The sequence below is a fragment of the Scyliorhinus canicula genome, chromosome 21, assembly GCF_902713615.1.
Source record: "Scyliorhinus canicula chromosome 21, sScyCan1.1, whole genome shotgun sequence".
NCBI lineage: Eukaryota > Metazoa > Chordata > Chondrichthyes > Carcharhiniformes > Scyliorhinidae > Scyliorhinus > Scyliorhinus canicula.
The window spans coordinates 13408812-13432809 of record NC_052166.1 but is presented as its reverse complement, the minus strand read 5'-3'; the positions used below and the strand labels follow the sequence as shown (position 1 = coordinate 13432809).

The following is a 23998-nucleotide window of genomic DNA, read 5'->3' as shown; positions in this document are numbered from 1 at the left end:
CATGTACCTGTACCAGCGCCAGAATGTGGTGACCAGGGGATTTTCACAGTAACTTCATTGCAGTGTTAATGTAAGCCTACTTGTGGCAATAAAGATTATTATTATTATTTATCTCCCTCTCTTTTTAAATACGTTTGACCACCATTCTTGCCCACTCCCAGCCTTTTCCTCCACTCTTTCTCAGGAGTAGGGTGATGGCCATAGTTTGAGGCAGGTGGTCAAATGACTTGAACAGCCTGTGGCGGGGCAACACTTGGCAGCCTGCCCTGTTTATTAAGATAAGGAAGTTCTGAGTCAATTTTGAGTCAGCCACTAACTAAACACAAGCCCGATTTTAGTTGTATACCAGGACTGACAGACATCTTCGGTTTGGTTTGACTCTCGACTCATCGATCGGGACAAACACGGGACACTACCGGCAGAGTACCCTTCGTCGTCCAGTACTTTCCCAGAGCGGAGAAACTATGATGACATCTTTGCAGCCTTCAACACGTCATCGATGAAGATGAACACCTTGCCAAGGCCATCCCCACACCCCCACTACTTGCCTTCAAACAACCGCGAAACCTCAAACAAACCATTGTTTGCAGCAAACTACCCAGCCTTCAGAACAGTGACCACGACACTACACAACCCTGCCATGGCAATCTCTGCAAGACGTGCCAGATGATCGACATGGATACCACCATTACACATGAGAACACCACCCACCAGGTACGCGGTACATACTCGTGCGACTCAGCCAATGTTGTCTATCTCATACGCTGCAGGAAAGGATGTCCCGAAGCGTGGTACATCGGCGAGACCATGCAGACGCTGCGACAAAGAATGAACAGACATCGCGTAACAATCACCAGGCAGGAATGTTTTCTTCCAGTCGGGGAACAAAGAACAAAGAAAAGTACAGCACAGGAACAGGCCCTTCGGCCCTCCAAGCCTGCGCCGACCATGCTGCCAGTCTAAACCAAAATCTTCTACACTTCCAGGGTCCATATCCTTCTATTCCCATCCTATTCATGCATTTGTCACGCTGCCCCTTAAACGTCACTATCATCCCTGCTTCCACCATTTCCTCCGGCAGCGAGTTTCAGGCACCCACTACCCTCTGTGTAAAAAGCTTGCCTCGTACATCTCCTCTAAACTTTGCACCTGAAACCTATACCCCCTAGCAATTGACTCCTCTACCCTGAGAAAAAGCCTCTGAGTATCCACTCTGTCTATGCCCCTCATAATTTTGTAGACCTCTATCAGGTCGCCCCTCAATCTCCGCTGTTCCAGTGAGAAAAAGCCGAGTTTATTCAACACAAGCCGAGTTTATTCAACACAAACCGAGTTTATTCAACACAAACTGATTTTATGAGGAAGTTGTTTTAATGGTGGCTTGCTGGTTCCATTTGTGCTGCCATAGGGCCTCCGCTTTTATTCCTTGGCACGGTGGTCTTAGTCATACAGGCTAGTTAAATCCTTACAAATTCATAACAAACTCTATTGCGGTCAGACTTGGGGTGGTCGGGCAGGGGAGTCATATTTTACCTCTCCTCTCGTGGCATTATGCCCTATTCAACAGAGTCTTGCCTGACATAAAACACTTCAGCAGTCGAGGGCATTCAGCCTCTGATCTCCGGGTAAGCGTTCTCCAAGGCGGCCTTCAGGACGCGCGACAACGCAGAATCGGCGAGCATAAACGTATCACCAAGTTCCGCACACATGAGTGCGGCCTCAACCGGGACCTGGGATTCATGTCGCATTACATTCATCCCCCACCATCTGGCCTGGGCTTGCAAATTCCTACCAACTGTCCTGGCTTGAGACAATTCACACCTCTTTAACCTGGGGTTACCCCTGTCTCTGAATCTGTAAAGATTTAATTACCTGCAAATGCTCGCATTCTAAGCATTGTCTGGCATCTTTGACTTTGTCTGTATATATGTTTCTGGAACATATCTCTTCATTCACCTGAGGAAGGAGCAGTGCTCCGAAAACTAGTGTTTGAAACAAACCTGTTGGACTTTAACCTGGTGTGGTAAGACTTCTTACTGTGCTCACCCCAGTCCAACGCCGGCATCTCCACATCATTTATTTTTCATGCTTGCTCTTTTTCAACCAGTGGCTGTGTGTACTTGTGACTACAGATGAGTGATGTACGACAGCAGATCCACACATGGGTGGCACAATGGTCAGCACTGTGTCTGTGTGGAGTTTGCACATCCTCTCCGTGTCTGCATGGGTTTCCTCCGGGTGCTCCGGTTTCCTCCCCCAGTCCAAAGATGTGCAGGTTAGGTAGATTGGCAATGAGAAATTGCCCCTTAGTGTGGGGTTGCAGGATTAGGACGGGGGATTGGGCCCAGGTAGGATGGTCTTTCAAAGGGTCGGTGCAGATTCGATGGGCTGAATGGCCTCCTTTTTTTCAAAATAAATTTAGAGGGGCCAATTATTTTTTTTGCCAATTAAGGGCCAATTTAACGTGGCCAATCCACATCTTTGGGTTGTATGGTTGTTTTTTAAAAAATATTTTTATTAAGGTATTTGAAAATTTTTATAATAATAATAGCAATGACATAAACATGGCACAATAAACATTTCCACACCATCCCAATCTTCACACCCCCCAACCATAAAACAATAATCACCACCCCCACCCCCAGAATACTGCATCTGATGCCATTTTAATTTTCCCCGAGAAAGTCGACGAACGGCTGCCACCTCCGGGTGAACCCAACCATTGACCCTCTTGAGGCGAACGTTATCTTCTCGAGACTCAGAAACCCAGCCGTGTCACTAACCCAGGTCTCTACACTCGGGGGGGCTTCGAGTCCCTCCACATTAACAAGATCCATCTCCGGGCTACCATCTCTTTCGCCCCCTGAACTCCTGGCTCTTCCGACACTCCAGACTCTTCACTACCTCCGGACTCGGCACCACCAGTGTTTTTAGTACCGTGCACATGAGCAAAACCCTCTAAGCTCCGGGCATGCCCAAAACATGTGGACATGCTTCCCGCCCACCTCGCACACCTATCCTCTACCCCAAAAAACTTGCTCATCCTAGCCACTGTCATGTGTGCCGGTGGACAACCTTAAATTGTATTAGGCTAAGCCTGGCACATGATGAGGAGGTATTAAACCTGCTTAGGGCATCCGCCCATAGACCCGCTTCTATCTCTCCTCCTAGCTCGTCCTCCCACTTGCCCTTTAGCTTCTCCACCGGAGTTTCCTCCATCTCCGAAAGCTCCTGGTTAATATCTGAAACCTTCCCTTCTCCCACCCAGATATTGGAGACTACTCTATCCTGTATCCCCCATGGCGGCAGCAGCGGAAAGGCCGGCACCTGTTTTCTCAGGAAGTCTCACACCTACAGATACCTAAACCCATTCCCTGCTGGCAATTCAAATTTATCCTCCAAGGCTTTCAAGCTGGGGAATCTCCCATCTATAAACAGACCCCCCATCCTTCTAATTCCTGCCCTTTGCCATCTCCGGAACCCACCATCCAGCCTACCCGGTACAAACCGGATTATTATAAATTGGGGTCCAAACCGATGCTCCCTCCACTCTCGTATATCTCCTCCACTGCCCCCAGATTCTCAGAGCCGCCACCACCACCGGACTTGTGAAGAATCGGGCCGGCGAGAAAGGCCGAGGTGCCATTATCAATGCTCCCAAACTGGTGTCTTTACATGACGCCACCTCCATCCACTCCCACGCTGACCACGCCCCCACTACCCACTTCCTAATCATGGCTATATTAGCCGCCCAGTAGTAATTACCGAAGTTCGGCAGCGCCAACCCACCCTCCCCCGACTGTGCAACACTTTCTTCACTCGCGGGGTTTTACCCACCCACACAAAGCCTGAAATAACCTTATTCACTCGCTTGAAAAAGGCCCTTGGGACTTCCGATGGCAGCTATGAAGGAGTAAGTCGCACATTTGGTGGCTCCTGCTCTGGACGGACTTTTGGACCTTTCCTCCGTTTTTCTACCAGACTTGAATTGTAAAACGGATGTTAGTGGCAATTGTTTACTGAATTCCCACTTTGGTGCATGGAGAGAAGGGCTAGAACTGTTCATAAGGGCAGAAACAAAAAGGTAGAGAAGGCTTGGGCTGTAACTGCAACAGAAGACAGCATGGCGGATGTTCGGAACTCTGGCTTGTTGACCCAGCAGTCTATGGAGCAGCTGATGCAATTTATTCAGGAGGGCTATGCTATGCAGAAACGGGACTGCTTGGACCCGCTCGATTGAGCGGCTGGAGCACAGATTGAATGCCCAGGATTGGGCGATCCAGAAGGTGGAGAAGGCGCTGGCTGAGTAGGAGGAACATTAGACGGCGGTGGAGCTGGAGGTGGGATTGCTGAGAGACCAGCAGAAGAAGCTCCTGGAGAAGGTGGATGACCTAGAAAATAGGTCCCGCCGGCAGAACCTAAAGGTTGTCGGGCTCCCGGAGGGGTCCGAAGGAGCGGATGCTGGGGTGTACATCGCAGACATGTTTGTGAAGCTGCTGGGGGATGGGGAATTTTCCCGGCCCTTGGAGGTGGATAGGGCTCACAGAGCACTCACGAGGAAGCCGCGAATGGAAGACCCCCCCAAGGTGGTGAGATTCCACAGGTTCTCGGATAAGGAGCCCATTCCACAGTGGGCCAAGCAGACACGGAGCTGGAAATGCGACAATAGCATCCTGCGGGGTTACCAGGACCTGAATGTAGAGGTGGCCAGGGGGAGAGCAAGCTTCAACCAGATCAGGTCGATCCTTTTTAAGGAAAAGATGAAGTTTGAACTGTTATACCCAGCCCGTCTCTGGGTCACGCATGAGGATCAGCACTTCGACTGAGGACGCGTTGGACTATGCGAAAAAGAAAGGGCTGGTGATGGATTGAGAACTTTTGAACTTGGCTGCAACATTCATGTTTTTGTTTTTTCTTTTTGTTTCCCTGATTTTGTAAAAAGTTCCCCATTTTGTGTTTCGTGGAAGTTGTTTGTGATGTCATTTGCATTGATTTAGAACCAGCGGTAGAGCTGAGCGAGTTAAGGTTTTCATTTGCACTGCTGGGGGTTGGAGGTGTGCTTGTTTTGATCTTGGTGTTTTTCTGTTGGGCAATTGTGTGGGGATTGTTTGATGTTGGAGTTTGCTTGTATGAGCGGGGGGGGGGGGGGGGGGGGGGGGGGGGAACAATAGGTGGGAGACTATCTGGCGCCGGGGATGGGGGCCACCAAACTAGCTCGGTGAGCTAGCTCTCGGAAGCGCAGTGGGGGTGTGCACATGTTTGGTTTTAGTAAAGGGGTTGAGCTACAGGGTGCTGTTACTAGGGGGGGAGGGGGGGGGGTGAATGTTCTGCTGACAAGGGAGGGACTTGGGCTGAGGGACAGTGAGGAGGTTGGGGGCGGGGGCTGCCTGGGGATGGACCGGTGGAGGTGCGGAGCACGGGCCTAAAAAAGGGGATGGCTGATCGGGGGTGGGGGGGGGGGGGGGGGGGCAGGCAATGAGCCCCCCAACTAGGCTGATCACCTGGAATATTCAAGGGTTAAATGCGCCGGTCAAAAGGGCACGTGTGTTCGCGCATCTTTGGGGATTGTAGGCGGACATGGTAATGTTGCAGGAGACGCACCTTAGAGTTACGGACCAGGTGAGACTGAGGAAAGGCTGGGTCAGTCAGATCTTTCACTCGGGACTAGATTCAAAGACTAGAGGGGTCGCGATCCCGATCAATAAGCAGGTGGTGTTTGAGGCGGGTAGATAGTCTCGGAGGTGGGAGGTCGGTACATTATGGTCAGTGGGAAACTGGAGGGGGTGCAGGTGGTATTGGTAAATGTGTATGTGCCAAATTGGGATGACGTGGAGTTTATAAAGAGGATGCTGGGGAAGATACCGGACCTGGACTCGCACAGGTTGGTCATGGGAGGGGACTTCAATACAGTTATGGACCCTGGCTTGGACCGGTCAAGCTTGAAAACGGGCAGCAATGGCAAAGGAACTAAAAGGGTTCATGGAGCAGATGGAGGGGTGGATCCATGGAGATTTATGTAGCCGAGGGTGAAGGAGTTCTCCTTCTACTCACATGCATACAGTGTATTCCCGGATTGATTTCTTTATTTTGAGCAGGGCCTTGCTGGCTGGGGTGGTGGACACGGGGTACTCGGCGATTACAATCTCAGACCATGCTCCGCACTAGGTTGACCTGCAGGTTAGTAAAGACAGTAATCACGCCAGCACTGGAGGTTGGATGTGGGACTTTTGGCTGACGAAGGGTGTGCGCGCGGCTGAGGAAGTGTATTCAGAGCTACCTGCAGGTCAATGACACGGGGGAAATTTCAGCAGCAGTGGTCTGGGAAGCACTGAAGGCGGTGGTTGGGGGGAAGCTGATCTCGATCCGCGCCCATAGGGAGAAAGTGGACAGGGCGGAGATGGCCGACTGGTAAAGGAGTTACTACAGATCGATAGGAGGTATGCAGAGACCCCAGAGGCAGGGCTTTTAAGGGAACGGCGGAGGTTACAAGCGGAGTTTAGCTTGCTGACCACAGGGAAGGCGGTGGAGCAGCTGAGAAAGGCGAGGGGGGTGATCTATGAACATGGAGAGAAGGCCAGCAGAATGCCTGCACAGCAGCTTAGGAAGCGGGGTGCAGCTAGGGAGATAGGGAAAGTAAAGTTGGGAACCTGGTTGGCGATTCAGCAGGGGTGAATAAGGCGTTTAGGGATTTCTACGGTAGGCTGTACAGGTCGGAACTACCTACAGGGCTGGAGGGGCTGAATTTCCCAAAGGTGGAAGGGGAGTGGGTAGAAGGGTTGGGGGCCCGAATCAGGCTGGAGCAGATAGTGGAGAGTTTGAAGGCCATGCAGGCGGGTAAGGCCCCTGGTCCAGGCGATTACCTAATGGAGTTTTATATAAAAGTTCTCAGGGATCTTGGGGCCGGTGTAGTTGAGGATGTTCAATGAGGCAAGGGAAAGAGGGGTATTGCCCCCGATGATGTCTCAGGCAACAATTTTGCTGATTCTTAAGCGGGACAAGAACCCGGAGCTGTGTGGGTCCTACAGGCTCATCTCCCTGTTGAATGTTGACGCCAAGTTGCTTGCCAAACTTTTGTCCTCCAGGATCGAGGATTGTGTTCCGGATGTTATTGGGGAGGACCAGACAGTGTTTGTTAAGGGCAGCTGTTTAGTGTGATCACAATGCCCCCGGAAGGTAGGTAGTGGAGGTAGTGATCACAGTGGATGCAGAAAAAGCTTTTGATCGGGTAGAATGGGATTATCTGTGAAGATACTGGGACAGTTCAGATTCAGGCGGGGCTTTATTGACTGGGTCAGGTTGCTGTACCAGGCTCCTGTGGCAAGTGTACGGACGAACAGGACGACTTCGGACTATTTTAGACTGCACTGGGGGACGAGACAGGGATGCCCCCTCTCCCCGCTGTTGTTTGCGCTGGCTATAGAGCAGTTGGCAATTGCTCTGAGAGCCTCGAATGGACTGGCCAGGGGGCTGGGGGGAGCACAGGGTTTTGCTCTATGCGGATGACCTGCTTCTGTACGTTTCTGACCCAATAGAGGGGATGGAAGAAATCATGAGGACTCCAGGGGAATTTGGCCGGTTTTCGGGGTATAAGATTAATATGGGAAAGTGTGAGATGTTTGTGGTCCAGGCGAGGGGACAGGAGAGGCGACTGGGAGAGCTGCCATTTAGATTAGTAAAGGGAAGCTTTAGGTACCGAGGCATTCAAATGGTGCAGGAATGGGACCGGCTGCATGAATTGAATCTGGCCCGACTGGTGGACCAAATGAAGGACGATTTTCGGAGGTGGAACGTGCTTCCGTTGTCTTTGGCTGGGAGGGTGCAAACGGTGAAGATGACGGTCCTCCCGAGATTCCTATTTGTATTTCAGTGTCTCTCCATCTTTATTCCGCGGTCCTTTTTTTAAATCAATGTTTTTAATTGGATTTTTGAACAGAGTATATTTTGGCGTTATGTACACAGGGTATGATGTAAGTAGGCATCCGTTTGTGCCAGCGAGGCACTTCCGGAGGGCTATCCTCGAGTGGGTCTGGTGCCGGTGTTGCCCCTCGCTTCTCCCGGTCAGGTTTTGCCGCCGTTGTCTTCTCGTGCACGCTGCCACCCCACCCCTCCGTGGTTCGCCTTTCCTTCCTCTAGAATGAGTTGTCCAGGCCCCCCCCCCCCCCCCCCCCCCCCCCCCCCCCCGCCCTCTCCCGTTCTATCTCCCCCTCTCATGCTTTGGCTGCTTTCCCCTGATTCTTGGCTACCTGGGTATTCTTCTGCTTGTTCGTTGGCCACAAACAATTCCCGGAACAATTGGGTGAATGGCCCCCACGTTCTGTGGAAGCATCGTCTGACCCTCTGATGGCGAATTTAATTTTCTCCATTTGGAGAGATTCCGCGAGGTCGGACAGCCAGTCTGCAGCTTTAGGTGATGCTGCTGAGTTCCAGCCGAACAGGATTCTACACCGGCGATCCCTCCTCCCCAGAAATAGCTTGGGCTGGTCTGAAACCCCGAAGACCGCCACTTTCGGGCATGGCTCCACCCTCACCCCCACCACTTTGAACATTGCCTTAAAGAAGGCAGTGGGGCAAGACCAGAACATGTGGGCGTGGTTGGCCGGACCTCCTTGGCACCGTTCACATGTATCCTCCACCTCCGGGAAGAACCTACTAATACGGGATCTTGTTCAGTGGACTCTATGTACCACTTTTAGCTGCGTCAGGCTGAGCCTTGCGCAGGTGGAGGTGGAGTTGACCATATGCAGTGCTTCGCTCCAGAGTCCCCACCCTGTCTCGATCCCCAGGTCCTCCTCCTATTTCATAGAACATAGAACATTACAGCGCAGTACAGGCCCTTCGGCCCTTGATGTTGCACCGACCTGTGAAACCCCTCTAATTCCCATCTACACTATTCCCTTATCATCCATATGTCTATCCAATGACCATTTGAATGCCCTTAGTGTTGGTGAGTCCACTACTGTTGCAGGCAGGGTATTCCACACCCTTACTACTCTCTGAGTAAAGAACCTACTGTTGTAGTTAATATTCTTCCCGCTTCTGGACTGTGATAGAAAGATTCAACAACGCTCGTTAATAAAACAAAACAAAGCTTTATTTGCGATGGCTGAAACTTGGAGTCGGAGAGCAGTCAAATACAAACTGCTGGATCCTTCCTAAGTCTGCGCTGTTACAGAGAAATAGGACAATATTTATACAGTATATGAATCAAGATTACGTGAATACAGCTTTGTCAGGAATTTGATCAGAAGTAAAACATAAGCAATATCATAAAACTGGCGTCACCTTGCTGACCTTTGAGGACTCGGGGTCTCATATCATTATCTTGTCTTTTGATCGCATGTTTAAGAAACGGAGCAGACTTGTTTAAGTATCGTAAGAGATGAGTTCTGGCCTATCTTGTCATATTTAGACTGCTTTGGGATGTGACGAGTTAGTTTTATCAAGTTTACAGAGCCAGCCAGTTTTCGGGACAACTTGACCTTTTCTGCTTTCAATGCAGGATTTAGGTTATGAGAGCTTGGCTTTTCTTACATTGTACCAAAAGTTAACCGGTTTTCCCAGAATGCCATTAGTTACTTCGTACACCATCACACTACCTCTGACATCTGTCCTGTATATATCTCCCCTCAATTTAAAGCTATGTCCCCTCGTGCTAGACATCACCATCCAAGGAAAAAGGCTCTCATTGTCCACCCTATCTAATCCTCTGATCGTCTAGTATCTTCTTGTTGCATCCAGTACGGTGTCGGCCTTTCTACCAGTCGGTCATACATGTCGCTACAGTTTCCTCTCTCTAATATGCTTGCGTCCAGTAACTCTTCCAGTAATGTCTGTCGTGGCGGTTGTGGGTAAGTCCTTGTCTCCTTTATTGGAGGTTTCTGAGCTGCAGGTACCTTAGCTCGTTCCCCCTGGCCAGCTGGAATTTCTCCATCAGTTCGTCCGGTGTCGCGACCCTGCCGTCGGTGTATAGGTCCCTGACTGTCGGTGTCCACTCGTCCTGTCTCTACCTTTTGAAGATGGCGTCAGTCAGTGCTGGTGTGAACCTATGGTTGTTGCAGATGGGAGCCTTGTCCGACATTTTGGTCAGGCCAAATTGCTGCCGTAGCTGGTTCCAGGACTGGAAGGTGGCTATCACCACCGGGCTGCTGGAGTGTTTTTTGGGTGGGGATGGGAGTGCCGCCGTACTGAAGGCCCGGAGGGAGGTCCCCATTCAGGAGGCCTCTTCTGCGCGCACCCACTCGGCTTCTGGCTCCTTGATCCATCCCCTTATTCGCTCGGCCGTCGCCGCCCAGTGGTAGAATTGTAGGTTTGGGAGGGCTAGCCCTCCCCTTGATTTTGTTTTTTGTAGAACCTTTATTGGGATCCTCGCATTCTGTACCGCACCCCCCCCCCCCCCCCCCCCCCCCCCCATATGAAAGCCATGATCAGTTTGTCTGATGCTTTGAAAAAGGCCTTGTGGATGTAGATCGGGATGGATCTGAATAGGAAGAGGTACCTGGGCAAAACGTTCATTTTGATCATCTGGACTCTCCCCGCAAGGGTGAGTGGCAGTGTGTTCCATCTTTGCAGGTCCTTTTTTACTTCCTCCGTCAGGCTGGTGAGGTTCCATTTGTGGATCTCTTTCCGGTCGTGGGCTATTTGGATCCCCAGGTAGTGAAATTTGAGTCGGGCTTGTTTAAACGGCAGTCCCGTTCGTGCTGTCCCACCTACTTGTGGGTGGACCGGGAAGATCTCGCTTTTGCTCATGTTGTGTCTGTAGCCCAAGAAGGCGGCAAGCTCTTTCAGGAGCGCAATGATTCCGTCCATGCTTCTTTGTGGGCCCGAAATGTAGAGGAGCAGGTCATCTGCATAGAGTGAGACTCTGTGCTCTCTGCCACCCCTTCAGATCCCCCTCCAGCCTTTTGCTGCTCTGAGCGCAATTGCCAGTGGCTCGATCGCTAGGGCGAACAGCAGCGGGAACAGTGGGCACCCTTGTCTGGTGCCCCTGTGCAGCTGGAAGTATCGGGAGTTGGTGTTATTTGTCTGTATACTTGCCAGGGGAATGTTTTATAGGAGTTTTACCCAGGAGATGAATCCTGTTCCAAGCCCGAACCGCTCCAGTACCTCTCTGAGGTATTTCCATTCGACCCTGTCGAAGGCCTTTTCTGCGTCTCGGGAGATGATCACCTCTGGTGTTCTCTCCCCGGAGGGGGTCATTATCACGTTCAGCAGGCGCCTGATGTTGGAGGTCAGCTGTCTACCTTTGACAAAGTCCGCCTGGTTTTCTGCTACCACCTCTGGCATGCAGTCTTCCAGCCTTTTGGCTAGAATCTTGGCCAGTATTTTGGCGTCTGCGTTCAGCAGTGAGATGGGTCTGTATGACCCACATTCCGTTGGGTCTTTATCTTTCTTAGGTATCAGCGAGATTGAGGCCTGTGCTAGCGTGGGTGGCAGTGTGCCCTTGGCCAGTGAGTCTGTGAATATCTCCCGCAGGTGCGGGGCCAGTGCTGTCGCGAATCCATCCGGTCCCGGTGCCTTCCCCGCCTGCATGGAGCGAATGCTGTCCATGATCTCTCTCAGTGCTAGTGGCCCCGTTTTCTGCCCTCCCCCACGACTGGTATGTCCAGTCCATCAAGGAACCGTTTCATCCCAGACTCCTCCCTTGGGGGTCTGAGGTTTACAGCCCTTGGTAAAAGGCCCTGAATGCCTTGTTGATCTTTTCTGGCTCTGTTTGTAATGCGCCTCTAGTATTCCTGATCTGTGCAATTTCTTTGGTGGCTGTCTGCTTTCTCAGCTGGTGTGCCAGCAGGCTGGCTTTGTCTCCGTGTTCGTATAGGGTCCCACGTGCTTGGTGGAATTGAAGCACTGCTTTCCTGGTGGAGCGCCGATCAAAGTTCCTTTGTAACTCTTTCCTCTCCACCAGGAGCTCTACGGTCGGGGCCTCAGAGTATCTACTGTCTACCTCCAGTATGGAGTCGACCAGCTGCTGCCTAGCCCTTTCCTCCCTATCTCTTCACGCTTTGAAAGTGATGATTTCCCCTCTTAGTACGTACTTCCCAGAACGTGGAGGGTGAGACCTCCCTGTTCTGATTGTTCTCTGCTATGGCCCACGATAGGGCAGCACGAGGGCAGCACGGTAGCATGGTGGTTAGCATAAATGCTTCACAGCTCCAGGGTCCCAGGTTCGATTCCCGGCTGGGTCACTGTCTGTGCGGAGTCTGCACGTCCTCCCCGTGTGTGCGTGGATTTCCTCCGGGTGCTCCGGTTTCCTCCCACAGTCCAAAGATGTGCGGGTTAGGTGGATTGGCCATGCTAAATTGCCCGTAGTGTCCTAAAAAGTTTTTAGGAATCAGGTTTTGCAATGACATGCAAAGGATGTTTTCTCATCCTTATACACGCTTCCTTTTTCCTCTTGACAAGACGTTCAACCTCTTTTGTGAACCATGGTTCCCTCTCACGGCCATTTCCTCCCTGCCTGACACGGACATACCTATCAAGGACACGCTGTATTTGTTCCTTGAACAAGCTCCACTTTTCATTTATGCCTTTCCCTGACAGCTTCTGTTCCCATCTTATGCTCCCTAATTCTTGCCTAATCGCATCACAATTACCCCTCCCTCAATTATAAACCTTGCCCTGCCGTATGGCCCTATCCCTCTCCATTGCAATAGTGAAAGTCACCGAATTGTGGTCACTATCTCCAAAGTGCTCTCCCACAAACAAATCTAACACTTGGCCCGGTTCATTACCCAGTACAAAATCCAATGTGGCCCCACCTCTTGTCGGCCTATCTGCATATTGTGTCAGGAAACCCTCCTGCACACACTGTACAAAAACTGCCCCATCCAAACTGTTCGACCTATAGAGGTTCCAATCAATATTTGGAAAGTTAAAGTCACCCATGACAACTACCCTGTGACCTCCACACCTATCCATAATCTGTTTTGCAATTTCTTCCTCCACATCTCTATTACTATTTGGGGGCCTATAGAAAACTCCTAACAATGTGACCTCTCCTTTCCTATTTCTAACTTCAGCCCATATTACCTCAGTAGGCAGATCCCCTTCGAACTGCCTTTCTGCAGCCGTTAAACTATCCTTGATTAACAATGCTACTCCTCCACCTCTTTTACCACCTTCTCTGTTCTTACTGAAACATCTATATCTCATAACTTCCAACAACCATTCCTGTCCCTGTTCTAACCATGTCTCCGTAATGCCCACAACATTGTAGTCCCAAGTACCAATCCACGCTCCAAGTTCACATACCTTATTCCGGATGCTCCTTGCATTGTAGTAGACACACTTCAAACCACCTTCCTCTCTGCCGGTACACTCCTGTGACCTTGATACCCTCCTCAGTTGCTCACTACTCTCAACATTGGCTTCTGGACTACAGTTGTTTTCCCATCCCCCTGACAAATTAGTTTAAACCCCCTCTGGTTCCCTCCCAGGATATTGGTGCCCCTCTGGTTCAGGTGCAAACCGTCCTGTCTGTACAGGTCCCACCTTCCCCAGGATGCGCTCCAATTATCCATGTAACTGAAACCCTCCCTCCTACACCATCCCTGCAACCACGTGTTTGTCTGCACTCTCTCCCTGTTCCTCAACTCGCCAGCACGTGGCACTGGCCACAAACCAGAGATGACAACATGGTTTGTCCTGGCTCTCAGCTTCCTAAATTCCTGTTTTAAATCCCCATCCCTTCTCTTACCTATGTAGTTGGTACCGATGTGTACCACGACTTGTGACTGTTCCCCCTCCCACTTAAGGATTTTTAAAACATGGTCCGAGACGTCACGGACCCTGGCACCCAGGAGGCAACAAACCACCTGTGAGTCTCTTTCGTTGCCACAGAACCGTCTGTCTGTCCCTCTAACTATCGAGTCCCCAATAACTAATGCTCTCCTGCTCTCCCTCCTTCCGTTCTGAGCCACAGGGACGGACTCAGTGCTGGAGACTCGTTCACCGTGGCTTGCGTCTGGTAAATTGACCCCCTCAACAGTATCCAAAGCGGTATACTTGTTTCTGAGGGGAGCAACCACAGAGGATCCCTGCACTGACTGCTTCCTCCCAGACCCTCTCACTGTCACCAATCTATCTTGATTCTTATCAGATTCTTATTCTTGTGATTTTTATCAATGACTTGGAGGAGGGGGCTGAAGGGTGGGTCAGTAAATTTTGCTGATGACACCAAGATTGGTGGAGTAGTGGATGAGGTGGAGGGCTGTTGTAGGCTGCAAAGAGACATTGATAGGATGCAGAGCTGGGCCACAAAATGGCAGATGGAGTTTAACCCTGATAAGTGCGAGGTGATTCATTTTGGTAGGAAAAATTTGAATACGGATTACAGGGTCAATGGCAGGGTTCTGAGGAATGTGGAGGAACAGAGAGATCTTGGGGTTCATGTCCACAGCTCTCTGGAAGTTGCCACTCAAGTGGATAGAGCTGTGAAGAAGGCCTTTAGTGTGTTAGCGTTTATTAACAGGGGGCTTGCGTTTAAGAGCCACAGGGTTATGCTGCAACTGTACATGACCCTGGTGAGACCACATTTGGAGTATTGTGCAGTTCTGGTCCCCTCACTATAGGAAGGATGTGGAAGCATTGGAAAGGGTGCAAAGGAGATTTAACAGGAAATATTAATAAAAATAAAAGGTTAAAGATCTTTGATGCACTGGGATGATTTCTGGTACAGTGTCTTTCTGAAGTTCTGCTTTCATTTTGGTGGTACTTGAGATGGTTTTCTCTGGCAAGATGGTCTACCATCTCTGCAGACTCAGCATCATTCTAAGTTCACAGCAAAGGATGTGCCGGGCACACTGCTTTCAGAACAATAAAGCGTTTCTTTCACTTCAGCGAACAGGAGAGAGAGAGAGAGCGTTCCTTTCACTTCCAAGGTCTAAACACCTCTGCCCAATTCACTTGGAGAACAGTATATAGGAGGGTAGAGAATATACTGTACAGATAATATATAAGTTAGGCATACATATAGGTAATAGTATATAGGAGAATAGAGTAAATACTGCAGATGGAGCAGTATATGTGAGGGTAGAAAATATATGGTACAGAGAACAGTATATAGATGGGTAAAGGATACGCCTCAGAGAACAGTATATTGGGGGGCAGAAGATTTAATTTGTGGAGAACAGTACATAGGGCAGAGCATTCAGTGTGCAGAAATTTGTGTTGTAAATACTTTGTAATATTTTGTAAGATGTGCTGTTAAAACAGTATGCATGAGAGTAGAGATTGATCTAATCAACTGCAGGAACACTGCCTACCGCTTTGTGATGAAGTGTGACATACCATTTTCTGACAATAGACATTCAGCTATGTTCTGAAATATCAATAACATGTCCCCCTTTCTTTTTTTCAGATTGCTCGCAAAGAAAACAGATTTATTCTGACCTGTGGCTTACCCTACCAGACGGTAAGTGCTCATATTATCACACTACAGGGTGGCGCAGTGGTTAGCACTGCTACCTCACGGTGCCGAGGATCCAAAACATACAGCAAGAGGTCATCGGCATAGAGCGACACCCGATGCTCCCTCTGTCCTCTCATTATCCTCTGCCACTCTGCCGACCCCCTGAGAGCCATCGCCAATGGCTCTATGGCCAGCGCAAACAGCAGCGACGAGAGCGGGCACCCCTGCCTCGTACCCCTGTGTAAGTCAAAGCTTCGTGAGCTCTATCATTCGTCCTCACCCTCGCTCTTGGTGCCACATACACCAACCGCACCATGCGACAAATCTCGGCCCAAACCCAAACCTTCCCAAAACTTCGAACAAGTACCGCCACTCCACCCAATCAAATGCTTTCTCCGCGTCCATGGACACCACCACCTCCGGTACCAGAGCTCTTGACGGATTCATCACCACATTCAACAGCCGTCTTATATTACTCGTGAGCTGCCTGCCCTTCACGAAGCCTGTTTGATCTTCTGCAACCACCCCCGGGACACAATCCTCCATCCTCCCCGCCAACAACTTAGCCAATACTTTCACATCCGTGTTCAATAGTGATATAGGTCTATACGACCCACATTCCACCAGATCCTTCCCTTTTTTGGGGATTAGTGTGATTACTGCCGGCTTCATCGCCTCCGGCAACTCCCCCTTCTCCAGTGCTTCATTAAACGCTCCCAACAGATGTGGTGCCAGGTCCACTGCAAATTCCTCATTAAATTCTGCCGGGTACCCATCCGGCTCAAGGGCCTTCCCCGACTTCATACCCCTGTTACTATCCAGCACCTCCCTCAGCCCCAGGGGCTCCTCCAACGCCTGCCTCTTTGCTTCCTCCACCTGGGGAAATTGCAGCTCGTCCAGAAACCACCCCATGTCCCCTAATTTATTTTCAAAAATACAATGGTTGTGTTTTCTGGGCAGTGGATAGCATATGGCAGCATATGGTTGGCAGGCAGTGTGCATGCAGTACACAGTCAATATGCAGCAGCAGGCATTGTGCCATCAAGGCAGTGCATGCATCCTGTGTGCACTCTGTGATCAGCACATGGTATGTGGTTACAATGGGTATATGGGGCAATATCGCTGCAGACTCGATGGCCCAAATGGTCGCCTTCTGCACTGTAAGAATTCTATGGTAACGTGCGGTCAGTGGACAGTATGCATGCATAATTACTGTGTGGGAAGGTTGTGGTTTCAGAGTACGATTATGGTTTCAAACAGCTGTCATCAGAAATGGAGTTTTGATTGAGGTCTGAGATGAAGTCTGGTTTTGCAACATAAACATAACATAAACAAATGACAAAAAGGAATCAGGAATCACCCAGTCACCATTGACACATAATCAGTCGCCCCCCTCCCAAACCCCCACCCCCCACCCCCTAATATTCAATGTAATCCAATTCTTGAAAGTGCATAATGAATAACGCCCATGAATTGTAGAACCCCTCTGTCCTTCCCCTCAGTTCAAATTTGACCTTTTCGAGAGTTAAGAATTCCAGCAGGTCCCCACACCAGGGCACGGGGTAGAGAGGCTGCTCTCAATTCCAACAGGATCCGCCTTCGGGTGATCAACGAGTTGAAGGCTACAACATTTGCCTCTGCACCCGTTTCCAACCCCGGCTGGTCCGACATATCGAATATGGCCTCCCGAGGGCCCAGGTCCAGTTTCACGTGCACCTCTTTAGAGATTACCCGAAACACTCCTTCCAGTAATTTTGGACAGAATCAAAACATATGAACGTGGTTTGCGGGGCCCCCCCACAACGCTCATACACATCTTCTACCCCCTCAAAGAGCCGGCTCATCTTCGCCCTTGTGAGGTGTGCTCTATATACCACCTTCAGCTGTGTCAGCCCCAACCTCGCGCACGAGGTGGAGGCGTTCACCCTCCGGAGCACCTCACACCAGACCCCCTCCTCCATATCCTCTCCCAACTCTTCCTCCCACTTTGATTTGATCCCTTCCAGTGGTGCCTTCTCCTCTTCCAAAATAGCTCCGTAAACCGCTGACACAACCCCCTTCTCCTGTTCCCTTGTCGTCAGCATCTGTGGAGGCAATGTCCAGCGGTGCCTTCTCCTCTTCCAAAGCTCAGTGGGCTAGACGACTGGTTTGTGATGCAGAACAAGGCCAGCAACGCGGGTTCAATTCCCGTATCAGCTGAGAATTCTGAATTCTCCCTACGTGTACCCGAACAGGCGCCAGAACGTGGTGACGAGGGGCTTTTCACAGTAATTTCATTGCCGTGTTAATGTAAGCCTACTTGTGACAATAAAAAGATTATTATTATTAAATAGCACGTAAACCGCCGACACTACCCCCTTCTCCTGTCTCCCAGTCGTCAGCACTCCTCCAGCAATGTAGAGGCCGGCTCTACCAGGAAGCTCTCTATCTCCTTTCTGGCAAAGTCTCGTACATGCATGTATCTAAATATTTCCTCCAGCTCCAGCCCATACTTCTGTCCCAGCTCCTTCAATCCTGCAAACCAACCCTCAAGAAACAAATCCTTTAGTGTCCTAATTCCTTTCTCCTCCCATCTCTGAAAATTTCCATCCCACTGCCCTGGCTTAACTGTATGGTTTCCCTGAATCGGCATTTCCCTTGACTCTGCCCCCAACCCGAAATGCTGGCGAAACTGCCTCCAAATTCTCAAGGAAGCTATGACTACTGGACTCCCTGAGTATTTCCCCGGGGCCGTCAGGAGCGGCCTATTGCTAACGCCTTCAATCCCGACCCCCTACACAAATTCTCCTCCATTCTGCCCCACTGAGAATCAACCCCTCTGACCCAGATCCATACCTTCTCCACATTTGCCGCCCAATAATAATACATCAGGTTCGGATGACCCAAACCCCCTGCCGGCCTTCCTCTCTATAGTAGCACCTTTCTAATTCTGGCCACCTTCCCTCTCCATATGAACGAGGTAATCATCCCTTCAATCTCTCAAAAAAATGCCTTTGGCAGGAAAATCGGCAGGCATTGGAAAATAAACAGAAATCGAGGCAACACATTTTTGAAGAATAAAGGGATTAAGGGTTATGGTGTTAAGGCCGGAAAGTGGAGCTGAGTCCACAAAAAATCAGCCATTATCTCATTGAATGGCGGAGCAGGCTCGAGGGGCCAGATGGCCTACTCCTGCTCCTAGTTCTTATGTTATTTTAACCGCCTGTACCCGAGCCACCAGTGACAGAGGGAGATCACCCCACCTTGTCAGATCAGCTTTCACCCACCCCACCGAACTGGAAATGTTGTACCTATGGAACCCCCTCCCAATCCCGAGCAACCCGATATCTAAAGTGAGTCCCTGCCCTACGGAATGGCAGCCCCCCCACCCCCGGCCGAGACACCACAAAATATTCACTGTTGTCTGGATTTAATTTGTACCCGAGAAAGACCGAAACACCCGAAGCAGCTCCAGTATTTCTCCTATTCACACACTCAATTCCGACACGTATAACAAGTCATCAACATACAAGGACTTGGATTTGGTTTTGGGTAATGAACCAGGCCAGGTGTTAGATCTGGAGGTAGGTGAGCACTTTGGAAACAGTGACCACAATTCGGTGACCTTTACGTTAGTGATGGAAAGGGATAAGTATACCCCGCAGGGCAAGAGTTATAGCTGGGGGAAGGGCAATTATGATGCCATTAGACATGACTTAGGATGCGTAGGTTGGAGAAGTAGGCTGCAAGGGTTGGGCACACTGGATATGTGGAGCTTGTTCAAGGAACAGCTATTGCATGTTCTTGATAAGTACGTACCAGTCAGGCAGGGAGGAAGGGGTCGAGCGAGGGAACCAGGGTTTACCAAAGAAGTGGAATCTCTTGTTAAGAGGAAGAAGGAGGCCTATGTGAAGATAGAACATAGAACAGTACAGCACAGAACAGGCCCTTCAGCCCTCAATGTTGTGCCGAGCCATGATCACCCTACTCAAACCCACGTATCCACCCTATACCCGTAACCCAACAACCCCCCCCCCATTAACCTTGATGAGGTGTGAAGTTTCAGTTGGGGCGCTTGATAGTTACAAGGAAGCGAGGAAGGATCTAAAGAGAGAGCTAAGACGAGCAAGGAGGGGACATGAGAAGTCTTTGGCAGGTAGGATCAAGGAAAACCCAAAAGCTTTCTATAGGTATGTCAGGAATAAAAGAATGACTAGGGTAAGAGTAGGGCCAGTCAGGGACAGTGGTGGGAAGTTGTGTGTGGAGGCTGAGGAGATAAGCGAGATACTAAATGAATACTTTTCGTCAGTATTCACTCAGGAAAAAGATAATGTTGTGGAGGAGAATGCTGAGACCCAGGCTATTAGAATAGATGGCATTGAGGTGCGTAGGGAAGAAGTGTTGGCAATTCTGGACAAGGTGAAAATAGATAAGTCCCCGGGGCCTGATGGGATTTATCATAGAATTCTCTGGGAAGCCAGGGAAGAGATTGCTGAGCCTTTGGCTTTGATTTTTATGTCATCATTGGCTACAGGAATAGTGCCAGAGGACTGAAGGATAGCAAATGTGGTCCCTGTGTTCAAGAAGGGGAGTAGAGATAACCCCGGTAACTATAGGCCGGTGAGCCTCACGTCTGTTGTGGGTAAAGTCTTGGAGAAGATTATAAGAGATACGATTTATAATCATCTAGATAGGAATAATATGATTAGGGATAGTCAGCATGGTTTTGTGAAGGGTAGGTCATGCCTCACAAACCTTATCGAGTTCTTTGAGAAGGTGACTGAACAGGTAGACGAGGGTAGAGCAGTTGATGTGGTGTATATGGATTTCAGTAAAGCGTTTGATAAGGTTCCCCACGGTCGTCTATTGCAGAAAATACGGAGGTTGGGGATTGAAGGTGATTTAGAGATGTGGATCAGAAATTGGCTAGTTGAAAGAAGTCAGAGGGTGGTGGTTGATGGCAAATGTTCAGAATGGAGTTCAGTTACGAGTGGCATACCACAAGGATCTGTTCTGGGGCCGTTGCTGTTTGTCATTTTTATAAATGACCTAGAGGAGGGCACAGAAGTTTGGGTGAGTAAATTTGCAGATGACACTAAAGTCGGTGGAGTTGTAGACAGTGTGGAAGGATGTTGCAGGTTACAGAGGGACATAGATAAGCTGCAGAGCTGGGCTGAGAGGTGGCAAATGGAGTTTAATGTAGAGAAGTGTGAGGTGATTCACTTTGGAAAGAATAACAGGAATGCAGAATATTTGGCTAATGGTAAAATTCTTAGCAGTGTGGATGAGCAGAGGGATCTCGGTGTCCATGTACATAGATCCCTGAGAGTTGCCATCCAGGTTGATAGGGCTGTGAAGAAGGCCTATGGTGTGTTGGCCTTTATTGGTAGAGGGATTGAGTTCCGGAGCCATTAGGTCATGTTGCAGCTGTACAAAACTCTGGTACGGCCGCATTTGGAGTATTGCGTACAGTTCTGGTCGCCTCATTATAGGAAGGACGTGGAAGTTTTGGAACGGGTGCAGAGGAGATTTACCAGGATGTTGCCTGGTATGGAGGGTAAATCTTATCAGGAAAGGCTGATGGACTTGAGGTTGTTTTCGTTAGAGAGAAGAAGGTTAAGAGGTGACTTAATAGAGGCATACAAAATGATCAGAGGGTTAGATAGGGTGGACAGTGAGAGCCTTCTCCCGAGGATGGAGGTGGCTAGCACGAGGGGACATAGCCTTAAATTGAGGGGTAATAGATATAGGACAGACGTCAGAGGTAGGTTTTTTACGCAAAGAGTGGTGAGGCCGTGGAATGCCCTACCTGCAACAGTAGTGAACTCGCCAACATTGAGGGCATTTAAAAGTTTATTGGATAAGCATATGGATGATAATGGCATAGTGTAGGTTAGATGGCCTTTAGTTTTTGACTTCCCATGTCGGTGCAACATCGTGGGCCGAAGGGCCTGTACTGCGCTGTATCGTTCTATGTTCTATGTTCTAAGGACACCCTATGCTCTATTCCCCCCCCCCACATTATCCCTTTCCATACCCCCGAACTTCTTAACACGATGACCAACGGCTCAATCGCGAGTGCAAACAACAGCGGGGACATAGGACATCTCTGACTATTCCCATGGGGGAGAGAAAAGTATTCCGAGCTGATGCTATTTGTGCGGACACTCGCCCATGGCTCCTTAAACAGTAGCTTTACTCAGTCCACAAATCATGGTCCAATCCCAAACCGTTCCAGAACTGCCATCAAGTACATAGATACATACATAGTAGGTAGGAGCAGGAGGAGGCCTTTTGTCCCTTCGAGCCTGCTCCGCCATTCATCACGATCATGACTGATTAATAAGGGGATCGGGTTATGGGGAGAAGGCAGGAGACTGGAGATGAGAAAATATCAGCCATGATTGAATGGCGGAGCAAACTCGATGGGCCAAGTGACCTAATTCTGCTCCTATGTCTTATGGTCTTATTGTCATCCAACTCAATAGCCTAATCCTGCTTTCTCCCCATAGCCTTTGATCCCATTCTCCCCGTCCTATATCCAGCCACTTCTTGAATATATTCACAGGTTTAGCATCAAAACATGTAAAAAATCAAAACAGTCTTGGACAGTTGCTGATGTTCTTATCTTCTCTTCAGCTGCGTTCTCAGGTTGGGGAAAACCGCTGTCTCTCTCTGAATTGCTCCGAGAAAGCTAAGGACCAGGCAGTTACTGTGCTGAAACACTTCAATGTGCGAGTCACTCCAAAAGACATCTTCAGCCGCTGTCAGGTAGGGGAGAATGTCCAGGTCTCAAAATGATCTCCTTCACTGAACCATCTTTTAACCAAGCTTGAGCAGTAAGAGAGGGTGAGAGTGTTCTTGTATATTATCCAAGAAACTAGCATCAGTTACAGTGGAAGCACAGACTCACTATATCCTGAGAAGATCGATGAACCTCTCGAATTTCTTCGGTGTAAGTTCTGGTTGCACAGGGTCCCCCTGCCGCAGGGTCCCCCTGCCGCAGGGTCCCCCTGCCGCAGGGTCCCCCTGCCGCAGGCATTGCCTGTTGAAGTGCATATTGCAAGAACAGACTGCCCATGATTACTGTCATGATTACAAGTAATGACTGAACAAACCATTGTGGCCAAATATGGTATTCCAACCTGTCTCTCCCTGTCTCTCCACAATATAAGACTGGGGGAAGGAGCATTGGCTGAATTAGAATCACAAGCTGTGCAAGACGGGACATTTTTGGCAACATCACTGGGAGCACCGAGGGGTGAGGTAACATGGTGGTTGTGGTACTGTACTAGACTCGTAATCCAGATGTTACAGCCACCCTGTTATATTATGATGCCTAGACTAATGATCCAGAGACATTTGTTCAAATATCACCATGGCCACTGGGGAATTGAAATTAAATTACTTTGGAATTAAAAAGTTGGAAGCAGTAATGAGAACCATGAACTGTCTGCAATGTTGTAAAAACCATCAGGTTCACTCATGTCCTTACCTAGATATGCCCCCAGACTAATCTCAATGTGGCTAACTCTTAACTGCTCTCTGAAATGGCCGAGCACGCTACTCAGTTGTATTCAATAAGGCCGCTCTCTACCACTTTCTCAAGGCATTTAGGGATGGGCAATAAATACTGGCCTAGCCAACGTGAATGAGTAAAAAAAGGTTGATACATACAGTGATCTTTTTGATGTGTTTTGAACTTGGTTTGTGCGTTTCATTAGTTATTGTTGGTTGAATAGTTTATTGAGGGGAACTGTTGTTGTGCATGATGTCACTGTTACAGCCACCCTGTTATATTATGATGCTGTCATTACTGTCGGAGGCTTCCCCTGGGACAGAGTTAGTTATTATCTTGTGATAAGTCTGATCTGTTCTTTCATAGTGAGAACAGCTTTTAGCTGTCTCTTTCTCAATATTGAAGTAATATTCTGCTGCAGGGTTTAGCGCCAAAGTTAATAGTGATTGTAAAGGACAGCTGAGTTGGGCAATAATTCATCTTTCTCTGTTAACTAATGAAGGTGTCAATTGAAGATATTCCACCGCTGTTGAAGTAATTATTCTCACAGGATGAAAAGTTAAGTTGAACCCACTACTAATTAAAAATATGTTTTATCTCCTCAAATTTACTGAAGGTCCCGGCATCCACCGCACTCTGGGTTATAGTACCTTTTATCCCGTATCCAAATCATTTTTTAAATAGGAATTTAGAGTACCTAATTTTTTTTCCCAATTAAGGGACAATTTAGCATGGCCAATCCACTTCGCCTGCAAGTCTTTTGGGTTGTGGGGATGAGACCCACGCAAACATGGGGAGAATGTGCAAAATCCACCCGGCAGTGACCCAGGGCCAGGATCCTCAGTGCTAGGAGGCAGCAGCGCTAACCACTGCGCCACTGTGCTGCTCATCCTGCAACCAAATCATTTATGGGTAGCATTGTGGATAGCACAATCGCTTCACAGCTCCAAGGTCCCAGGTTCGATTCCGGCTTGGGTCACTGTCTGTGCGGAGTCTGCACATCCTCCCAGTGTGTGCGTGGGTTTCCTCCGGGTGCTCCGGTTTCCTCCCACAGTCCAAAGATGTGCAGGTTAGGTGGATTAGCCATGATAAAT

At 49.3% G+C, this 23998-nt stretch overlaps 1 protein-coding gene across 3 annotated transcripts in view; it reads left to right on the top strand.

Annotated features, from left to right (window-relative positions):
- The window catches only part of exd3 (exonuclease 3'-5' domain containing 3), a 617516-nt gene that overhangs the window by 425972 nt on the left and 167546 nt on the right, over nt 1-23998 (top strand). For all 3 annotated transcript variants that reach the window (XM_038781915.1, XM_038781916.1, XM_038781914.1), the window contains 2 exons: nt 15356-15409; nt 22025-22156. In XM_038781915.1, coding sequence (XP_038637843.1) covers nt 15356-15409; nt 22025-22156 — 186 coding nt within the window. The remainder of the gene's footprint in view (nt 1-15355; nt 15410-22024; nt 22157-23998) is intronic.